At 36.5% G+C, this 19,018-nt stretch overlaps 3 protein-coding genes across 3 annotated transcripts in view; 1 reads left to right on the forward strand and 2 right to left on the reverse strand.

Moving 5' to 3' along the window:
- Positions 1-19,018, reverse strand: part of LOC148914013 (uncharacterized) — a 190,900-nt gene that overhangs the window by 101,447 nt on the left and 70,435 nt on the right. The gene's annotated exons all lie outside the window — the stretch shown is intronic.
- LOC116297242 (uncharacterized) lies at positions 885-7,723 on the reverse strand. Its single transcript, XM_089026060.1, has 8 exons — positions 7,621-7,723; positions 6,865-6,942; positions 5,982-6,043; positions 5,814-5,880; positions 4,077-5,286; positions 3,272-3,437; positions 2,233-2,330; positions 885-1,013 (listed from the first exon to the last, which is right to left on the reverse strand). Exons 2-8 carry the CDS (start codon positions 6,920-6,922, stop codon positions 992-994), a joined length of 1,683 nt encoding a protein of 560 aa, XP_088882186.1. The 5' UTR covers positions 6,923-6,942; positions 7,621-7,723; the 3' UTR covers positions 885-991.
- Positions 9,071-10,015, forward strand: LOC116297232 (adenosine receptor A3-like). The gene has a single exon (XM_031705421.2). The coding sequence runs from the start codon at positions 9,071-9,073 to the stop codon at positions 10,013-10,015; it is 945 nt and encodes a 314-aa protein (XP_031561281.2).

Genomic DNA, 19,018 nt, shown 5'->3' on the forward strand with positions numbered 1-19,018 from the left:
GTGTCATCAACTCCACAGTTTTAGACGTTTCGTCTCGAGCTATTTTTAAGTCTCACTTCCGACCTCCCTTCGTGGGGTGCTTGGGATCTAAATTAAAGCTCCATACGTTTAAAGTGCTCCTCAATGCCATGGTGTTTCAATCGAGTGAAATGTTCGCGTGCATGAGAACTTGACACATACTGGGTTTGAATAGTTAGGTAAATGTTTAAAAGAGTGAGATTGTAGAAACACTAAAAATAAAACACTTGGGATTTTCGTAGGCCTACTGTGGGGCTCACATTCGCCACGACACAATCCAACATTGGGCCACATTAGGCGACATTGAAATATTTTGTGGCCAAAATGGCCAAAATATTGGGCGGCAGTTTGCACGTTTATGCGACATTGAGTTTAGTTTTAAAAAGTGGCTCCAAAAAATGGCGAAAAATCGAAAATTGGACCGTAGTAGCACTCTAATGTCAAATTACCAGTACCTGTCAGATACGGTCTGCCACCTAGCCAATGGTAGGTCAAACGGCCTTAAGGTCCACGACGCGATGATGAGGACGGCAAAATTGGAAGATGAGGGGAGTAGTTTAGCGGCATTGCATGCAGTTCTGACATGGATGTGAAAAAGCACCAACAGACGTTCTTACGAGGACGGCAAGACAAAAATGACGGGGAGAGCTTGAAAAACGTGCTCTTGTCCGCCTTCGCCGACCTCGGTAGCATCTATTGTGCATCACGTGATCATGGTTCCCTCTATTGGGAAGGTATAGGTATTTTCAGGATCTACACAATAAACCGTTCTTATACCAACCCCACTCTTTAGGAATTATAACCCTTCCCCCCCCCCCCCCTCCCCACCCTCCTCAAATAATTGGAAATTCTTTTATTGCATACGATGCCTTCGAATATATGCTTTTATTAGAATTGTTTAACAGCTATTCATGCTACAATCATCACATTCTATCAAACTAGCAATACTGAATGAATAACGATTCAATTTCCTTTAATTAACGCCGAGAAGGTCTCTGGAAAAAAAACGTTTGGATACGTAAGTAATCGCAAGTTCTCCATTAACTCATTTCGTAATATAAACCTCCTACCTTGGGCGTAATGTTCTCCCACTTTCAGACCACGTGCCATTCTCTTGAGAATAAGATTCTTTGTTTGCATCGTATTCATATTCATGTGTATTTTATTTCATGTGCAAACGTTAAAAAAAGAAATGTTGTTCTACAGCATGACACGTGATCTGAAATGGGAAAGTCCAAGCTAAATAGGTCTATTTCAGTTAAGGTCAGTTATAAGCCTGGAGCGAGATGACGTTTTACCCCCGTCTCTAGACCATAATCCTTTTCACACTGCTTTTGTTCTTTAATTATGACTATTGTTACTGTATTATCTAAGGAATCAAAAATTTTAATATGAAAGAATTTTAAAAACTATTATGGTATAGGGTCGAGGGTAAAACTATAAACAAAATGTTCCCTGATTGGCTAATGTGTTCGGGCTAAGGAAAGCGAAATTAGCTGGACGGTTTTTTCTTTTTTTTTTTTTTTTTTGAGTTTTCCAACAATAGTTTCGCGGACACTAGAGAAAAACGTTTGCGCATGCGTGCACTTCAGCACGTTTTCTAAGAATTTTGAAGAGTTTGAGTGAGAAAATAAATGTATATTTTCTCCAAGTATACCAAACATTTCGCGAGTATCCTTCTGTCAGACCAAGGGATACTGTATTACCAAAAACGATATAAAAGAATTAGCCTTAAGCTTCACTAGTTTTGGTATTTTGTGAAGTCCAATTTATCAGGCATGTTTAAAAGTCAAATTTACGTATGTTTTGACTATTTTGCATACGGATTCAGAGCATGCGCAGACGTTTTTCACTCGTGTCAGTTTCGCGTCGTTTCCTAATTATACACCTATTTCGAAAATCGTTGTCGCACCAAGAGCCTCATGTAACAAGCCAAGGCTCCAAAGAACGTGGGTATACTTTTAATTATAATTGATTTATTTTTGGTTCATACAAGTGGCTATAGCTCTCCACTAATTATCATCTCAAGCAGCCTTGCTTGGAGCAATTTGTGAAGTCAATAAATGAAAATTAACCATGAATAAACTAATTACAGCTAAAAGTACCGGCGTTCTCTGCGGTCTTGGCTTGTTGCTAAAGGCTTTTGGTGCGACAACGATTTCTGAAATAGGTGTATATAGTAAATCTGCACTATTCCTTTTTTTTAAATCGTACCTTTTAAGAGCCTCTGAAGTCACCCAGTCAGTGTCGCCAGGACGAGCTTTACTAGTGGACTTTGTGGTATTACTGGATGTAACATCGTGTTCCGGTGCCTGGGAATGAGCAATGGTTAAATAACTAACATTTCTCCTACTGTATAAACCTAATTGAGCATTTCTTTGCAGAATTAAATGAAAAACAACTTATCAGTAGGCTAAGTAACTGATACGACTGTGCATTTCTGCTCGTCACTTGTATAAGGCTCGCCAAAATACTCCGTGACTCGTAAAAATACACAGCCGTATCAGATGCTTAGCCGACTTATATATATATATATATATATATATATATATATATATACTTATTTCAATAAAGTTAGTCACCCAAAACCTAGAAAGCTGTGATCGCTGAGAATCATGGGAAATCTTTTTTATCCAACAAGTAAAGCTTTTGACACAAACTGCAGCAGTTGAGGATGCTCAGAGGAGGTGAGACTGTAACTGGTAAAAGATCTTAAGCCCTTCAACAGTTATCAAGCGGTTGAAACATGTAAAATATATCTACCCATAATCCTTGTCGGTCTAAGCTTTGTAGCTTTTCAGGTGACTAACTTTATTGAAATAAGTGTATAAAGGTTGTATACATTGATACAAATATCAAATGAAATACAAGATATATCAAATGAGTAACAAGGATCAGAATATATAGCCGAATATCAAAACAAAAACAAAACAAACAACAACAACAACAAAAAAACCCTGTGCAAGTGAGTCTGTAATCAAGAAACACAGCGGAGCAGTAATTTTGGAAATCGTCTAAAAATGGTCTATTGAACTGGAGACTTTAGAGGTCAATGCTGATGACCATTGACCCACCACGAGACCAGAACAGAAGCGATAACATAATAAAAACAATCATAACCAAAAGCAACAGTAATAGTGGCAGCAATAAAACTACACAACATCAAAATAACAATCATGTCAATAAAAATAGAAAGCTAGGTAAATAAGACATGCAACGACGATTCGTAGTAACAAAGACCTCTTGCATTTACTTTGTAAATTTTGAAAGTGTATTTTGGTTGGGTGTCAAGAACTCCAACTATAAAGGGAACCTCCTGGTCTCTGTTGGTGCTTGCAGCGTTCAGCACGCGGAATCTTTCTGTTTCAAAATTCAGAAACTTTCTGCAATTTTCCCCGCATAGGATACTGCTTACTATGCTGAAAAAATGGAATGCGTCGATAACATTAATAAATTATTCCAGTCACTGATTAAGTCGACGATTCCTTCCTGTCCATCTATCCATCTGTATATCTGCCTATCCGTTTGTTGGTGCGTCCGTCCGTGCGTCCGTCCGTCCGTGCGTCCGTCCGTCCGTGCGTCCGTCCGTCCGTGCGTCCGTCCGTCCGTGCGTCCGTCCGTCCGTGCGCCCGTCCGTGCGCCCGTCCGTGCGTCCGTTCGTCCGTGCGTCCGTGCGTCGTGCGTCCGTTCGTCCGTGCGTCCGTCCGCCTGTGAATGCATCATTCTATTCATCCATTCATCCATCCATCCGTAAATGCATCGTTCTATTCATCCATTCATCCCATTCAATCTATCCATCCATTTATCTAATCCATCCATATATCTATTCATCTATCTATCTATGCATCTATCAATTCATCACATCCATCAATGCATCCACCCCTTTCAAGCATGCATCCATTTACCCATCTCATCTTTTCATCCATCCATTATCTCACGTAACCACCTACCCATTAACCCATACATTTAATTTTTTTGAAGTTCACTCAAACACTGAAACACTCATTACACATATAAAGTTTTCGTCTAGCTTATTCATTCTACTTATTTTCTCTTACAAGTACTTATCCTCTTGAGATCTTGGATTCTTCAAAATAGCCCAAATCACGGGGTCCTCCTTTTCCAAACCAACTATAGTCTTTTTCCCTGGCCTCGGATCGATGGACAGCAAAGAATCACACCAAGCATCATTTGGGCAGTCGTACTTGTTGACAATGCTGAATTGATCGTTTCCATGGGCAATTATTTTCCAGGAGCAACGTTTTGGAGTGATGGTGGCAATAGGGTGCAACATTGGAGGGTAAAGTCCATCTTGCTTGACCCATCCAAAAGAATAAGTATCATCAGGGTCTATGCAGTGCAAACCAGGAAACGGATTTGGCCTTTCTAAATTCAATTCTATTTTTAAATACGCTGCAGTTTGGAAGTATCTATCACCATCGAAGTATGGCATTAGTTTGCTTTGGAGAGAAAGGTCGTGGAGGAAGTTAAGCATGTACTCTGTTTCGTCTAAGATCACGTTCATAGATCCGATGTATCCTTGTGCTGTGATATTACGAGTTTCTGGAATTAGGGACACTACTTGCATGAGAATCATTTTCCTTAAGGTCGCCAGTCGTAGATAGAGCTCTAAGTATCTGAAGCACTTTCGGGCATCTTTAGGTCTGTTATCTTCAATCATGTCTTCGATGAAATTAAACAACTTTGACATAATGCTGATTCCTTCTCTTGCAGGAACATTGGAAGCCAGAGCGTCGACATCATCATCAGGGATCTTGTCGTTATCCTGCCCTAAGGCATCAACGTATCCCTTAGCACTTCTAAAGGCCATGACAGCAGCCTCAGCTTCGTTGGATATGACTTCTTCCAAGAATTCCTCTAGTGCGGCATTGATCTGTTCCCTCACAATTACTGCCATTGGTTTTGGCTTTTTAGTGTGGCCAAACATGCTCAGAAAACTCGAGACAAACATGGCTCCCACGCTAACTAATTCACCTAGAGGTCCAGCTAACGACGCAGCTCCTTCTACCAAACACAGAACTCCTTTGATGGCTTTGTTTGAGTCATCAGCGCCATCTCCAAGAGCTATGATATTTTTCTTCACAGTATCCAGTGCTTTGGCTCTTGCTTTCCTTTCTTCCAGTTCTTGTGCATCCCATTCTCTTTCCAGTTTTGTTATCCATCTTATTGAGCGCACTGAAGCTCTTTCCTTGAACTTCTCTTGAACGATCCTTTTTACATCATTGATTGCACCTTGAAAACGGCTTACTGGATAAAACAACAACATTATATCCAATAATCAAACGATGAGGAAATTTATATTTTGTTAATGGTCAAAACCTACCTACTTACCTACCTACCTACGTCCCTCCCTCCCTCACTCCCTCACCTACCTACCTACCCTACCTACCCACTTTCCCACCTACCCACCTACCCACCTACCCACCTACCCCCTACCTAAACCCACCTACCCCACCTACCCACCTACCCACACCTACCCACCTACCCACCTGACCCACCTACCCACCACCCACCTACCCACCTACCACCTACCCACCTAACCCACCTACCCACCACCACCTAACCCACCTACCCACCTAGGCCCACCTACCCCACCTACCCCCTACCCCACCTACCACCTCCCCACCGTCACCTACCCACCTACCCACCTACCCACCTACCCACCTACCCACCTACCCACCTACCCCACCTACCCACCTACCCACCTACCCACCTATGTTGTTTATGGCTGCTATTGCTCTATTAATCAAAACAAAACATTCTGACTTACTTACAAGAATATTCGTCTTCGTCTCTCTTCAAAGCCGGCTCTCTCTCGATTTCTTTTTCTTTTTGCACTCTCTAAGATAATGAAATTCTTCATCAACGAGATCATTACATTAATAAATACCAATGTAACAGAATATTTTTGTTATACCCAATGTAGGGTTAATATACTTCACCTTTTTAAATCCGTTCTTCATCAAACCTCTTGACTTTGGCATGGTCTTTTTACGTTTGCTACCTACAAAATTTACCAACAGATTATTGGCAGTTGTTTTCTAGTACCACGAAAAGTAAGGCATTTTATTTTGGGGTTTTATTCTTATATTTTTAAGCTGAACAAATACTAAATATATAAATTGAGGTACAGCATAAAAGAGGAACTCCCCGACAGCTTTGTTTTTGCTTGCACGCAAAGAGATAAAAAAAGAGTTAAAACCAAAAGGAATATTTCGACTGAACATAGATAGATGAGCAAAAAGGGTACAGCGCGCAGTACGTGCGTGCAGCAGAAAAACGAACGATCAAATCAATGATTCTAAAAATAGCATCAACAATTCTAAAAATAGCATCAAAGAGTGCTCATGATGGGGCGCGGGGATTCACTCTCTTAGTTCATATTTTCTTAGCTTAAGTAATTACGCTTTTTAACGTTGACAAAAATATTGCTTTTTACCCGTTGTTTTAGTAGATGTAAGGAAAAAATATATATTCCCGTTTTGCCCTGTTGAAGCTCAAGACGTGCAGTGTGATCCCTTTTATAATTTTGATAATAAATCAGCGGTTTTGAGCGTATTTCGTGCGTGCGCACGCTCATGGGTTCAAATCGAACGTTCCAAAGTAGGACGCCTTCTATCGTATACAACACGCTGGCGCCATCCTACGACTCAAGTCGTAGCGTGTAAATCAAGCCTACAACTCGCCTACGACAGACGCGAGCGTGTTGTATACAATAGTTGTAGGCGGAAATCGTACCGTCTAAACCGGCCTTATAAGTTCAATTCCAACAAGAGTTAGTCTGATTGATATAGCAGAACAATGACATTAGTCCATGAAGCCTACCTTCAGCTTGAATGACTAATACTGCCAAGAACACGAGTAGTAGAGCCCACACGTTCATTACACAGCGTAAAATATCTCCTACATTTAGAATATTAAAATAAATAAATAAAATAAAAAGCAAGAAAGCAAAGTGACGTCTTTGCCGGTCAAAAGTTACTACCATCATCGTTGAAGTGCGACCTGCAAAGTTTGATTACTCGTTCGCCGACTAGCATTTAAGATTTCAACGACTGTCAATCAAAGAAATAAAATAAAAACATATTTTTTGAGGGCGATTCTAGACTGAATTAAAGTCGTAAGACCCATTCTTAATATTCAGTCCAAAATCGTCTTTAAGACTATTTTTTAAATCTCAGTTCTTTGATTTACAATCGTTGAAATACTAGTCGGCAAACGAAAATTTATTGATCAAATTTGAGATAAATCCCGTCTCTATTTCCCTTATTATGCATCTATCTACAAGTATATATCTATATGTATATATATAAAATGATTAAATTTGAAATTAAAAAAAAAAAAAAAATTACTTTTTTCTTTGTGCTAATTTAATTCAACTTCATCATCTTTTATTTTGCTAATGCATTTGTTAATATTACTTTTTTTTTCAATGACCTATAACTTCCATGTAATTTAGGTTCGTGTGTAAATAGTTATATAAAACCCCTCGATGAGTTTTTGCTCTTGGGGTTAATATTAAATATGTTTAAATAATAATAAAAGAAATTCAAGTAGCAATACAATCTAAATTTTTTTTACCTTTTTATAAAGAACCTTTTTCCGGTCTGATCCACGCGCTTGAAGTGAAGTTTTTCCCGCTAATTTCGTCTTTAGATAAGATTCAATCAGGTCGTTAAATATTACAAATAATAATGACAAAATTAAAACGTCATTTCACCAATCGATATCACCAGTAATATTTTAATTAATTTTTGCTTGAATGACAATCATAATAACTTCACGCGTCCGGTTGAAGAAAACGTGTTCAATTCATCTCGTGGCAGGTTTTATTTGTTTAGACAAAAAGGATTCTGGATGAAAAACGACAAGGATTCTCAGTGGTATTTTTAGTCTTCTTCTTCTGCTTCTTCTTCTTCTTCTTTAGGCGGAGGATATGCGGAGGAGTTGAGGAGTGAGAGGGGAGGTATTATTCGTGAGGGGTCTTCTTCATGATCTTCTTTCTTCTTCTTCTCTTATTCTTCTTCGTTTTTTCGTTTCTTATTCTTCTTCTTCTTCTTCTTCTTTTTATTCTTCGTCTGTTTCTTCTTCTTCTTCTTCTCTCTTCTTCTTCGTCTCTTTCGTTCTTATTTGTCTTATTTTCTTTCTTCTTCTTCTTCTTCTAGAAAAAACTAACTAGATTTTTAAAAACATTGCAACTTTCTCTAGCTTTCTTAGGTAAAATAAATAAATTAAAAAAAAAAAAAATTCAGTGCAATAACCAATCTTTCTCGTTTGAAAAAGACAGAGGAATAAGTGCGAATGCGCTATTTAAAGTTCGCTCAAGAATTGAAATATTTTCCGCAGTTTTTGATGTCTGCAAACTCAGAATTCAAAGCGCTCTTAAGTAAAATATATGAAAAGATTTTAGCAATTTAATTTCCGTGTTATCCCAACATTCGACGATTTTAAGATTTCCCCCATATTCTATAATCAAATGTAAGAAAGTAATGGAATAAAGCCATTAATTTAACCGTGGTTTAAAAATAATCCCGCTTTGTTAGCGATCCCTTGGATTAAACTATCGATAATGTTGAAGAAGGTTGTATAGAATAGTCTAATCTTCCTGTTTAAAGGATTACGAATTTCAAAAGTGTTGGGTAGAAAGAACTATCAAGAGCACGCACGAATTACACCTAATGTTATTATATAGCTTGAAAATGAAAAAATCTTCAATCATCCGAGTTGGTTAAATAACTATAGTAACTCTTTATTTTTCCTTATTATTTTAAGTTCATATAGATAAATTTTCTAGCTTAACTAAGAAGAGAGGCTTTTATTTAGAACTTGAAGTACCGAAAAAATGGAAATGAATAAGGAGATTAACGTATCACTATTTTTGAATGGGAAGAACTTTCATTGACAGATATAGGAAAATTTCGCCATTGAGTACGAGCAATAAAGAAAAGGAAATGCCTCATGTGGTTTTGTTTGACATACTATTAAATGAATAGTTCGTTCTGTTAATGGGACGCATTCTGGTTTATCGGTCATGGCATTAACATCAAGCCAAACGATTTCCAGTTTCCAGTGTTCGTTTACTGTTTATTTTGATTCAACAAACATCACCCATATTCCAGCATTATTCGTCCCAACATGGATTTCTCTAGGTATCATTAACGCCGTCACCTTTCCACCGACTGTCCTCATCAATTTACTGGTGATCTGGACCGTACTGGAAAATGAACAGCTAAGAAGTAACAGCTACTACCTCTTGGTCGCCATCCTTTCGCTCAGCGATTTTCTAGTAGGACTCGTTGTACAACCTCTTTCTGTTGCTTTGATAGTCAGTGTTATTGTCCAGTTTTCGTTAGCATGTGAACTGGTCATGACCTATGCGATACTTACGTTACTTTGCTATGGATGGTCGACTGTTACCATGGTGATTGTCAGCCTGGAAAGATACCTTTACATAGAGCATCCCCTATACTATCAAGTTTCAGTTACCACCAAGAAACTGATGATAGTAACGGCAGTTAGCTGGCTAGTGGTAGGGACAGGAGGCTTGGCAAGTAGATTCTTGATGAGCGACTCCTTCCAGTCGAGGCAACTTCCTCTGACTCTAATTATTTGCCCCAGCTTCTTCATCATCTTATTTTGCGTCACTAAAATACACCTGACGGCCCGTCGACAGATGAGAGCCATCGTCGCCCAGCAGCAATCTGTAGCACAGCAAAGTAAGATCAAGGAATACAAACGCACTTTCACTCTAGGTTTGATAGTGCTAGCATCCGTGGTGTGTTTGTGTCCAATATTGGTTTTAAAGATCGTAGGAATGATGAAGGGCAATTGGAGTGATGACTTCAAATATCTACCGCAAGGTATTTATATCAGTGGCTTGAATCTGCAGTCACTCATCAACTCCATCATTTATTCGCTTCGTCTTTCCGACATCCGTTCGGGTGTGGCTAAAAAACTCTGCTGCAATTGCCAGTGAACTTTTAGAAGACGACTTTTACTGCTACCTCATGTTACCATGGACACCTGGTGACGTGTTTCTTGATTGCCATGGCAATAGGCTTTTTGCAACAAACAGTCCCGTGCTGATATTTCACTTTGATAACGAAACAATTCAGCTCAAGGTCTCTTGGGGAAGGCTCTGCCTGTGTGTACAAACAAACAATAAGCTACTTTGTTTCTTAAAACAAAAAGTATCTTGTAAAGAAAAAATTTTTTTGAAAAGGCTTTGGATATTAGTAATCCAGCAAAAAACTTGAAATAAAGGAAGACCAATTTTTTGCCATCCAGAAACGGTCACGTGCCAATCTCGTGCAAAAGGCCTATTGGTTGCCTGGCTGTACAGTAAACACAAGTCCAAGAACACTATAAATTACATTAACTTACATCATCATCATCATCATCATCATAATAATAATAATAATAATAATAATAATAATAATAATAATGATAATTTATTTCTTGAAAAACGCATAACTACTAAGTCTCGATGCTTTTTACCGCTATTGAAAAATATGTATATATATATATATATATATATAGAAAAAAAGTGAAAAAATGTATATATATATAGAAAACATATTTCAAAAAAAAACATTATTACAATAAAATTAAGACAAATAATTTAAAAGTAGTAATGATGTGATAATATTTATACATATAAGCTTCTACCTGTATGTACTTTTAAATAAAAATGTCTTAAGTTTAGTCTTGAAAATGTCAATAGAACTGGAAGCTTTAACTTTCTTATCTCTGGCAGTTGGTTCCAGAGCTTAGGCGCTGCCACAGATAATGCACGGTCTCCATATGTTTTTGATTGGGCGCGTGGGACAGCCAAGAGGTCCTTGTTGTTGGAACGTAGACAACGTGACGTTTTGTATTCACTCAGAAGATGAAATTAGACGAAATTCAGGCAGGATGTTTTCAAAGATTTTGTTTCAATAAAAAGCTTGACCAAATCTCACTCGACATATAAACGTCAAAGAACAGAAAAGTGTATTAGTCTGATAAAATGTTATTAAGATACCTTTTCCAGTCTCGTCTTCAGGATTTCTGCAGAATTGAGACAGTGTTGTCATTGTGTTTAGAAATTAAATTTTCAATCTGGAGATTTCAATCGCAGAAATATTGTTGTATGTGGTTAGAAATAAAGTGGTTATTTAAAACAAAGCGGTATTTTACTTCCAAATGGTTTGATTATCAGTTAAGACGTATATATTTCTTTAAATATTAAATGATTAGTTGAATAATTGAAATATTGTTGTATGTGGTTAGAAATAAAGTGGTTATTTAAAACAAAGCGGTATTTTACTTCCAAATGGTTTGATTATCAGTTAAGACGTATATATTTCTTTAAATATTAAATGATTAGTTGAATAATCATTACACATATATATATGCTCCCCTTTTTGAACTGAATATAAATCGGTGTTCCAATTCCTATATGCACCAGTTTCCCCTCTCACCCTCTAAAAATGACCAATCATTCCGAGGTTAATCATAGGAAAACACTGGGTCGAGTTGGCATTGCAGTGCATTGTGGGACATATTTCCAGGATGGCGTCGTCCCCTAAAATGACCCAACGATGCACTGCAAGGCCAACTCGAGCCAGTTTTTTCCCCAAAACCTCGATATGACTAATAGTTAATAGAAAATTTATGGTATGGTAAATTACTTTAGGCTATTTTTAATTATCTTATTATTATCATTTAATCATATCTAATTACATATTAACCCCAAGAGCAAAAACTGATCGAGGGAGTCTATATATCTATTTACACACGAAACTAAATTACATGGAGTACATAGGTCAATGAACACAGAATAGTAATAATAACAAATACATTAGCAATTAATAGACATATATGATGATGAAGTTATATTAAATTAAATTAGTTCAAAAACACGTTTAGAGTCTAGTAATAATAATAATAATAATTGTTATTATTATTACTATTATTAATAATAATACTAATATTACTACTACTACTACTACTAATAATAATAATAATAGTTATTATTACTATTATTATTATTATTATTATCATTATTATCATAAAGACCTAAAAACCCAAGTGCAAAATCAAGTCACCTCAAGAAATACAGACATACAACAAGCACGCTCAAAGATGATGAGTGGGAAACAAACCAGGTATTTTCTGCTGAAAAGCAAAAAATGGATCCTATCACAGAATGCGGAAATCGAAAAGCAATTTTATCGCTATTAAAAATGCTCTTGCAAGAAAGAGCAATGGAAAAGAGAGCTTGTGTAATTGTTAGAATGATAAGGAAAGACAATAAGATATTACGAAAGACACTGATAGCAACTTAGCCTAGGTGATCCCGCAAAGTTGTGAAGTGTAACTTATCTCACAGATGAAATAAAAATGTCCATACTAATACTAATACTAATACTAATACTAATGCTAATGCTAATGCCAATGCTAATGCCAATGCCAATGCCAATGCCAATGTCAATGCCAATGCCAATGCCAATGCTAATGCTAATGCTAATGCTAATGCTAATGCTAATGCTAATGCTAATGCTAATGCTAATGCTAATGCTAATGCTAATGCTAATGCTAATGCTAATGCTAATGCTAATGCTAATGCTAATGCTAATGCTAATGCTAATGCTAATGCTAATGCTAATGCTAATGCTAATGCTAATGCTAATGCTAATGCTAATGCTAATGCTAATGCTAATGCTAATGCTAATGCTAATGCTAATGCTAATGCTAATGCTAATGCTAATGCTAATGCTAATGCTAATGCTAATGCTAATGCTAATGCTAATGCTAATGCTAATGCTAATGCTAATGCTAATGCTAATGCTAATGCTAATGCTAATGCTAATGCTAATGCTAATGCTAATGCTAATGCTAATGCTAATGCTAATGCTAATGCTAATGCTAATGCTAATGCTAATGCTAATGCTAATGCTAATGCTAATGCTAATGCTAATGCTAATGCTAATGCTAATGCTAATGCTAATGCTAATGCTAATGCTAATGCTAATGCTAATGCTTAATGCTAATGCTAATGCTAATGCTAATGCTAATGCTAATGCTAATTCTAATTCTAATTCTAATGCTAATGCTAATGCTAATGCTAATGCTAATGCTAATGCTAATGCTAATGCTAATGCTAAACTCTAAACGTTTTTTCCCCTAATTTAATTTTTAACTTCAACATCTTCTATTTTGCTAATATATTTGTTATTATTACTATTCTGTGTTCATTGACCTATGTACTCCATGTAATTTAGTTTCGTGTGTAAATAGATATATAGACTCCCTCGATCAGTTTTTGCTCTTGGGGTTAATATGTAATTAGATATGATTAAATAATAATAATAATAATAATAATAATAAAAGAAATTCAAGTAGCAATATAAGTTATTTTAATTTATTTTACCTTTTTATAAAGAACCTTTATCCGGTCTCATCTACGCGCTTGAAGTGAAGTTTTTCCCACTAATTTCTTCTTTAGATAAGATTCAATCAGGTCGTTGAATATTACGAATAATAATGACAAAATTGAAACGTCATTTCACCAATCGATATCACCAGTAGTATTTTAATTAATTTTTGCTTTAATGACAATCACAATCACTTCACACGTTGTCGAAGAAGACGTTTTCTCTTCATTTCGTTGCAGGTTTTGAAGGAAAACATTTTTAGTTTCTGGTTTGAAAAAGTCAGAGGAATCCAATTGCGCATGCGCTATTTAAAGGTCGCTCAAGAATTGAAACATTTTCAGCGGTTTTCGATGTCTGCAAACTCTGGCATTTCAACAGCCTCTTTGGGAAATTGGATAAATACCGACTGATTATTTTTAATTGACGGCAGCGAAAAAACAAATTTCATGATTATTTATAGCGGAGCACCATACTAAGAAAAATTGGTAACCCATGGAGTTGATTTTTGATGGCTTGACTACTACGTCACTTCGGTACGTACGCATATCCGTGTACACAACACTGGGATCCCGCTCGATGCCAAAGCAAACTACTTGCAAACCCGGCGCTCATGCACAGAAGAAAAAAACACATCGCTTTGGGACAAATTTAAGCCCAGGAACAACAACAACAAAAAAAGTACTTAGTCAAAGATGCATCTAGAAGTATTCTTGAAGGATTCAGGTATGGTTTTTTTTTAGCAAACAATTAATTGTATATTTCTACTTTTCATGAAAAGCAGTTTTGTTCGACAAATTGGAAAATCAAAGATTTTTTCTCAAAAGTTTTAATATTTCTATAGGTAATTTATTTTAAGGCTGGACAAAATATAAAAAGGATTATATATTACAAAAAAATATTCACCCTTTATCTAGCTAATGAATCTTCAACAATTTTTTTATTTTAACCAACTATCGTATGTTTTTACGTACAAGAAAAGTCAGTTTCGTTCGCCTCATATCAGCAAACGAAAGAAGACTTTCCTTCAATAGTTTTATTATTTCCATAGTTGAATGTACTCAGTACTCAATCAGGGTGAATTCGTTTATTTATGATTGACGCTGTCATATTTTAGATGGACAGGGTCATACGACCGACCATGAGGGTTTTTTAAATCTATAAAACTCTTAACTATCTTTTCGTCATAATAACATGTGTAATAGGTAAATTACGAGCCTTGTATGAAACGACTGAAGATGAGTGCCAATGGGCCTTTCACAACTTCAAGTCGCGCAAAAAATGAGCCAGCCCAACTAGAAACCGTGGACAGTTGTTTCGGCCTGTATTGGGCCTCGTCAGCACAGTGTATCTAGTGAGCTGGCAATCCTACGAAAAAGTAGTAATAGATAGATGAGGCAGTTACCCTGGGTGTCAGAGGCCCCCACACGGCCTCTGGCACCCAGGTTATGAGGCAGTAAGCCTCATCTATCTTTTCGTCAGCCATTTTGCATGTGCTTGGTTTGGGTTCGTTGTTTCATGGCACGAACGCTCGAAATACTTACAAACGCATTACACAAATTGTATTATTCGCGGCCAATCCACATTAAAAGATGTTACTGAGCGATTTTTTTGGAACGGATTGAGTCGCGAAAAAAAAAAAAAACAAACCATGAATGCCATGTATGCCTTGTATACGAATGCCAAAACTATCAGTGTTGAAAAAAAGCTATACAATGTTAAATCTTACACCAAACTGCATATACTCTTTGCATACTACTGAACAACAAAAATACCGTGAGACTGAAGAACAAACCTCTAATCAGGATCCGGATGCGACTATACTTGTGACCAGGAAAGACGCCATGTTGGATACAACAGTGCACGAAACAGTGGTATTAATTTCATGAACAGAAAGGTGAACCTTATGTTTCTTTTCATTGTAGTTCTATGGATATTCTTATTTAATAAATACACGATTCAAACTCCTGTATTTCTAGTGCAAAATAATATGATGTCGATTTTTTATGCAACTATCTTGTGGGTTAATTTCTTTGTCACGTTGTTGATGTGTTCAACACAAGCTACCGTGAATAGCTTAGATCAATGTGACTTTTTTGAAAAAGCTGCCCAGTTATCTGTAATTGTACATGACAATAATAATAGTTAATATATTATTATAGAGTGCACGCACTAAAACCGTGAACATTAAATAGTACTAATTAGTACTATTTCATACAGAATCCTTTGTTTTCTATTGGTTAATTATCACTATTTAGTGCTAAAAATTAGTATTTGTTTCACGGATTTAGTGTGAGCACTCTAATATTAAATCATTTTCAATAAAGAGGTCTAATTTAATGCGAGCTGTTTATAAAAATCTGAACCACAGGGTAAATCATTGTAAGTTCAACCGGTCTGGGGATATGCAGTTAAACCCTGGTCCTATAGTTGATCCGAGTGAAACAAACTAGGCATTTTATAGTCAAGACAATGTGGCATTGTTTGGGTTGAATGCAGGTACGCAGTGACGTGTGTGGCTATGTCACTTCCCTCATATACAACTCACGGAAAAGGTATTACATCCTCAATGGACTTGATCAATATTATGAACATTGGTAATGAGTCGGTAATGAATTGTATTCTGGTTTATCTAGACTATCACGACAATCCTATCTATCGTTAACAGAAATACCTGAAATGATAACAGTCACTTCATATATCAGCTTCAATACAGTCCAAGCTTTACTGGTACTATACATGGTACTTGTATGCCATTAGATAATGCTATTCAGGCTTTGCTAAGACAAAACTATAATTCCTTTCTTTTAGCTATTCTTATTAATACTGCAGGTATTTATTGTAATTCAGATGATAAGTTTAAAACATTTGATTCTCATGCTAGAGACTCATTTGGTATGGCCAATTCCCGAGGAACTTGTTTTATTTTTGAGGTAAAGACCTTAATGAGCTAATAAACTATTTTCAACAAATGCTCTATCACTAAAATCCAAGTGCTTTATTTGAACTCAAAGGTGTACATATCACTGAAATACAATGTAATACGACAGACTGATTGACTGTCACCCATGATGTAAGTCATAATGCAGATGCTGAAATAACCAATGATATTCCCTTGATATGCTGTTGTGCCATACCTTTTTTATTGCATTTGTTTTTCCATTATCAAATCTTGTGGGTATTGGAATTCAAAAACTCTAGATGCAATTATTGACCATGGAAACATGTTTTACAGAGAAAAACTCAATACCGATAACCAGCAACTGGACATGACTATCAGTGATTTTCCAAGTACACTTCAAATGTATGATACCAAGGGCGGATCCAGGGAGAGGGTCAGGGGGGTCGCGACCCCCCTGTCATTCCTGAGGTCAAATGGGCTTCCTGTGGTAAAACTGCGACTGAGATTCCTTTGCCCACAAAATTTACCCGTGAGACCCACCTTAAAAAAACCCTGGATCCGCCCTTGGATACAGATATCAACACAGTACCTGTCAAGATATTGAATGATACACGAGCGAACATGATTTTCCTAAGTACTTTATTCAATATTCACATGTCACTTCTGGCTACTACTATCTAGAAAGTCCTGAAGGGTGGTTTAATAACCCCATTTACCAGCCCAGAAATTATCCAGATGCCAGTTCAAAGCCATAGTAATCTCAGGCTACAATTTCTACTCAGATCTCAATCTTAATCCCATTCCCATTTTTAATTTGTTTGATTTTTGTTTATGAACCCCAGTTCCACTGCATGAAATCATATTTTCCCAGCCCAAAAGAAGACAAATTTCAGCTCCCATTTTGCCCATTCACCCGTTCAAGACCCTCTCAACCAAGATACTGACTTAACAGGTGCCTGCCTGCTTTTGTAAAGGACAACAATTTATGCGCAGCAAGACCAGAAATCAATTTCATAAATTTCATTGCTGAATACCGTTTGCTAATTGATCCACACTGCATGTAAACGTTTCCGGCTACGACATTATTGCTTCCCTTTTCTTTTAGCAAAATTTTAAGCAATAGGTGAGAATAGGTGACCATATCATAGGTCTCATGTTTCTTTCTTCTGTTCTCTCAGCGCACGGGCAGCCCAGTACACGCCGCTAAGCGTCTATAGTATTAGAGTGATTTTCATAAAACCGTGAAATACACACTAGCCTAATACAAATTAGTAGACCCTAATTCCATTGTGTTCTTTTGTTCTCATTTCACTATTACACACTAACTAATGGTATTTGTTTCACGGGTTTATGAAAATCACTCTAATTAAAAGCAGATTAAGGTGGCTGACTACTTTGGCTGACTACTTTGGAAAAAAAAAGAAAAAGAAAAAGAAAAAGAAAAAAAAAAAAAAAAAAAAAAAAAAAAAAAAGAAAAAAGAACCAAGAAAATTGAAGATTGAAACTTCTTTAAAGTGCATGCTACTATGACGAAAATCGCTCAAACTTGGATTCAGCTGAAACTTCCTAAGAATACTCTTTAAAGGTCCAATAATCACTGTATGAAGTGTTTTCTCGATATTCAGTACGAAAGTATGATATTTTTACGATTATTTTTTTGGAGTCTGTGACGTCATACACTCAACATCGAACATCGCTCCATACATTTCTTTGTAGTTTATGATCAAAATATCCTTAGTAAAGGGAGAAAGAAATACCCAAACACCCCAAAATATAAATTATAGTCACAAGTAATGTGAAATAAGCACATTAGCCACCCTTTGGGCTTCATAGGAATAAAATAAATTAAGGATTTATATACAAAGAAATATATGTAGCAATGTTTGATGTTGAGTGTATGACGTCACAGACTCCAAAAAATAATCGTAACAATGTCATACTTTCGTCCTGAATATCGAGAAAATACTTCATACAGTGATTATTGGACCTTTAAAGAGTATTCTTAGGAAGTTTCAGCTGAATCCAAGTTTGAGCGATTTTCGTCATAGTAGCACTTTAAATTGAAATTTAATGGTGATTCCAAATATAAAAAGAAAAATGGGGTGTCCCGAGCTTGTTTTCGAGATAATCAGCATTTAACGGATGCCTACGCGTGAGTTTTTGGAGCAAAAATTGCAAAAATTGACCAGAAAAAAATTAAGATTCATAAGATAATAGTTCTTTGCAGACTCTTTATAGATTACACGAATGACGGCTACTGTATATTTTTGACAAACCGACAAAGGAACACATCGATCTGCCATATTTTGTCGTTTCAGTGCTCTCAAAAACTCTCATAAAGTCGAACAAAAATCGCTACAAAAATCAATTTTTTCATGTGTTAGAAAAATCAACTTTTTCTAAAAAATGATATAACCTACATTTTTAGGAGTTTTTTCGTATAAGCTCATAAAAAGTATAGAGTCCAGAGCAAATTTTGAGGGTTTGCCCTCTTGAAGTTCAAAGCGTGTGTGGTCCTTCAATAAAATCGTGAAGATTATTCAGCGGTTTTTGAGCGCGCGCACATCGTGGGCTCAAATTGAACGTTTAAAACTACCGGTAGTTAGCCACCTTAAAAGTATCGAACGGCCGAGACAGGAAACCCAAACTTTCGTTACAGTTG

The sequence above is a fragment of the Actinia tenebrosa genome, unplaced genomic scaffold (assembly GCF_029948245.1).
Source record: "Actinia tenebrosa isolate PJP-AT-01 unplaced genomic scaffold, QUT_ActTen_1.0 PGA_scaffold0__85_contigs__length_37466705, whole genome shotgun sequence".
In the NCBI taxonomy this organism is placed as follows: domain Eukaryota; kingdom Metazoa; phylum Cnidaria; class Anthozoa; order Actiniaria; family Actiniidae; genus Actinia; species Actinia tenebrosa.

Bases quoted from the DNA above. Each gene is read 5' to 3' on its own strand.
- LOC116297242 (XM_089026060.1), bottom strand. From the start codon at position 6,922: ATGAACGTGTGGGCTCTACTACTCGTGTTCTTGGCAGTATTAGTCATT. The intron at 3,438-4,076 runs GTAAGAGAAAAT...CCATTTTTTCAG, and splicing joins TCTCAAGAGGATAAGTACTT to CATAGTAAGCAGTATCCTAT. The intron at 1,014-2,232 runs GTACGATTTAAA...TTTTTTTTCCAG, and splicing joins ACTTCAGAGGCTCTTAAAAG to AGACCTTCTCGGCGTTAATT.
- LOC116297232 (XM_031705421.2), top strand. From the start codon at position 9,071: ATGGCATTAACATCAAGCCAAACGATTTCCAGTTTCCAGTGTTCGTTT.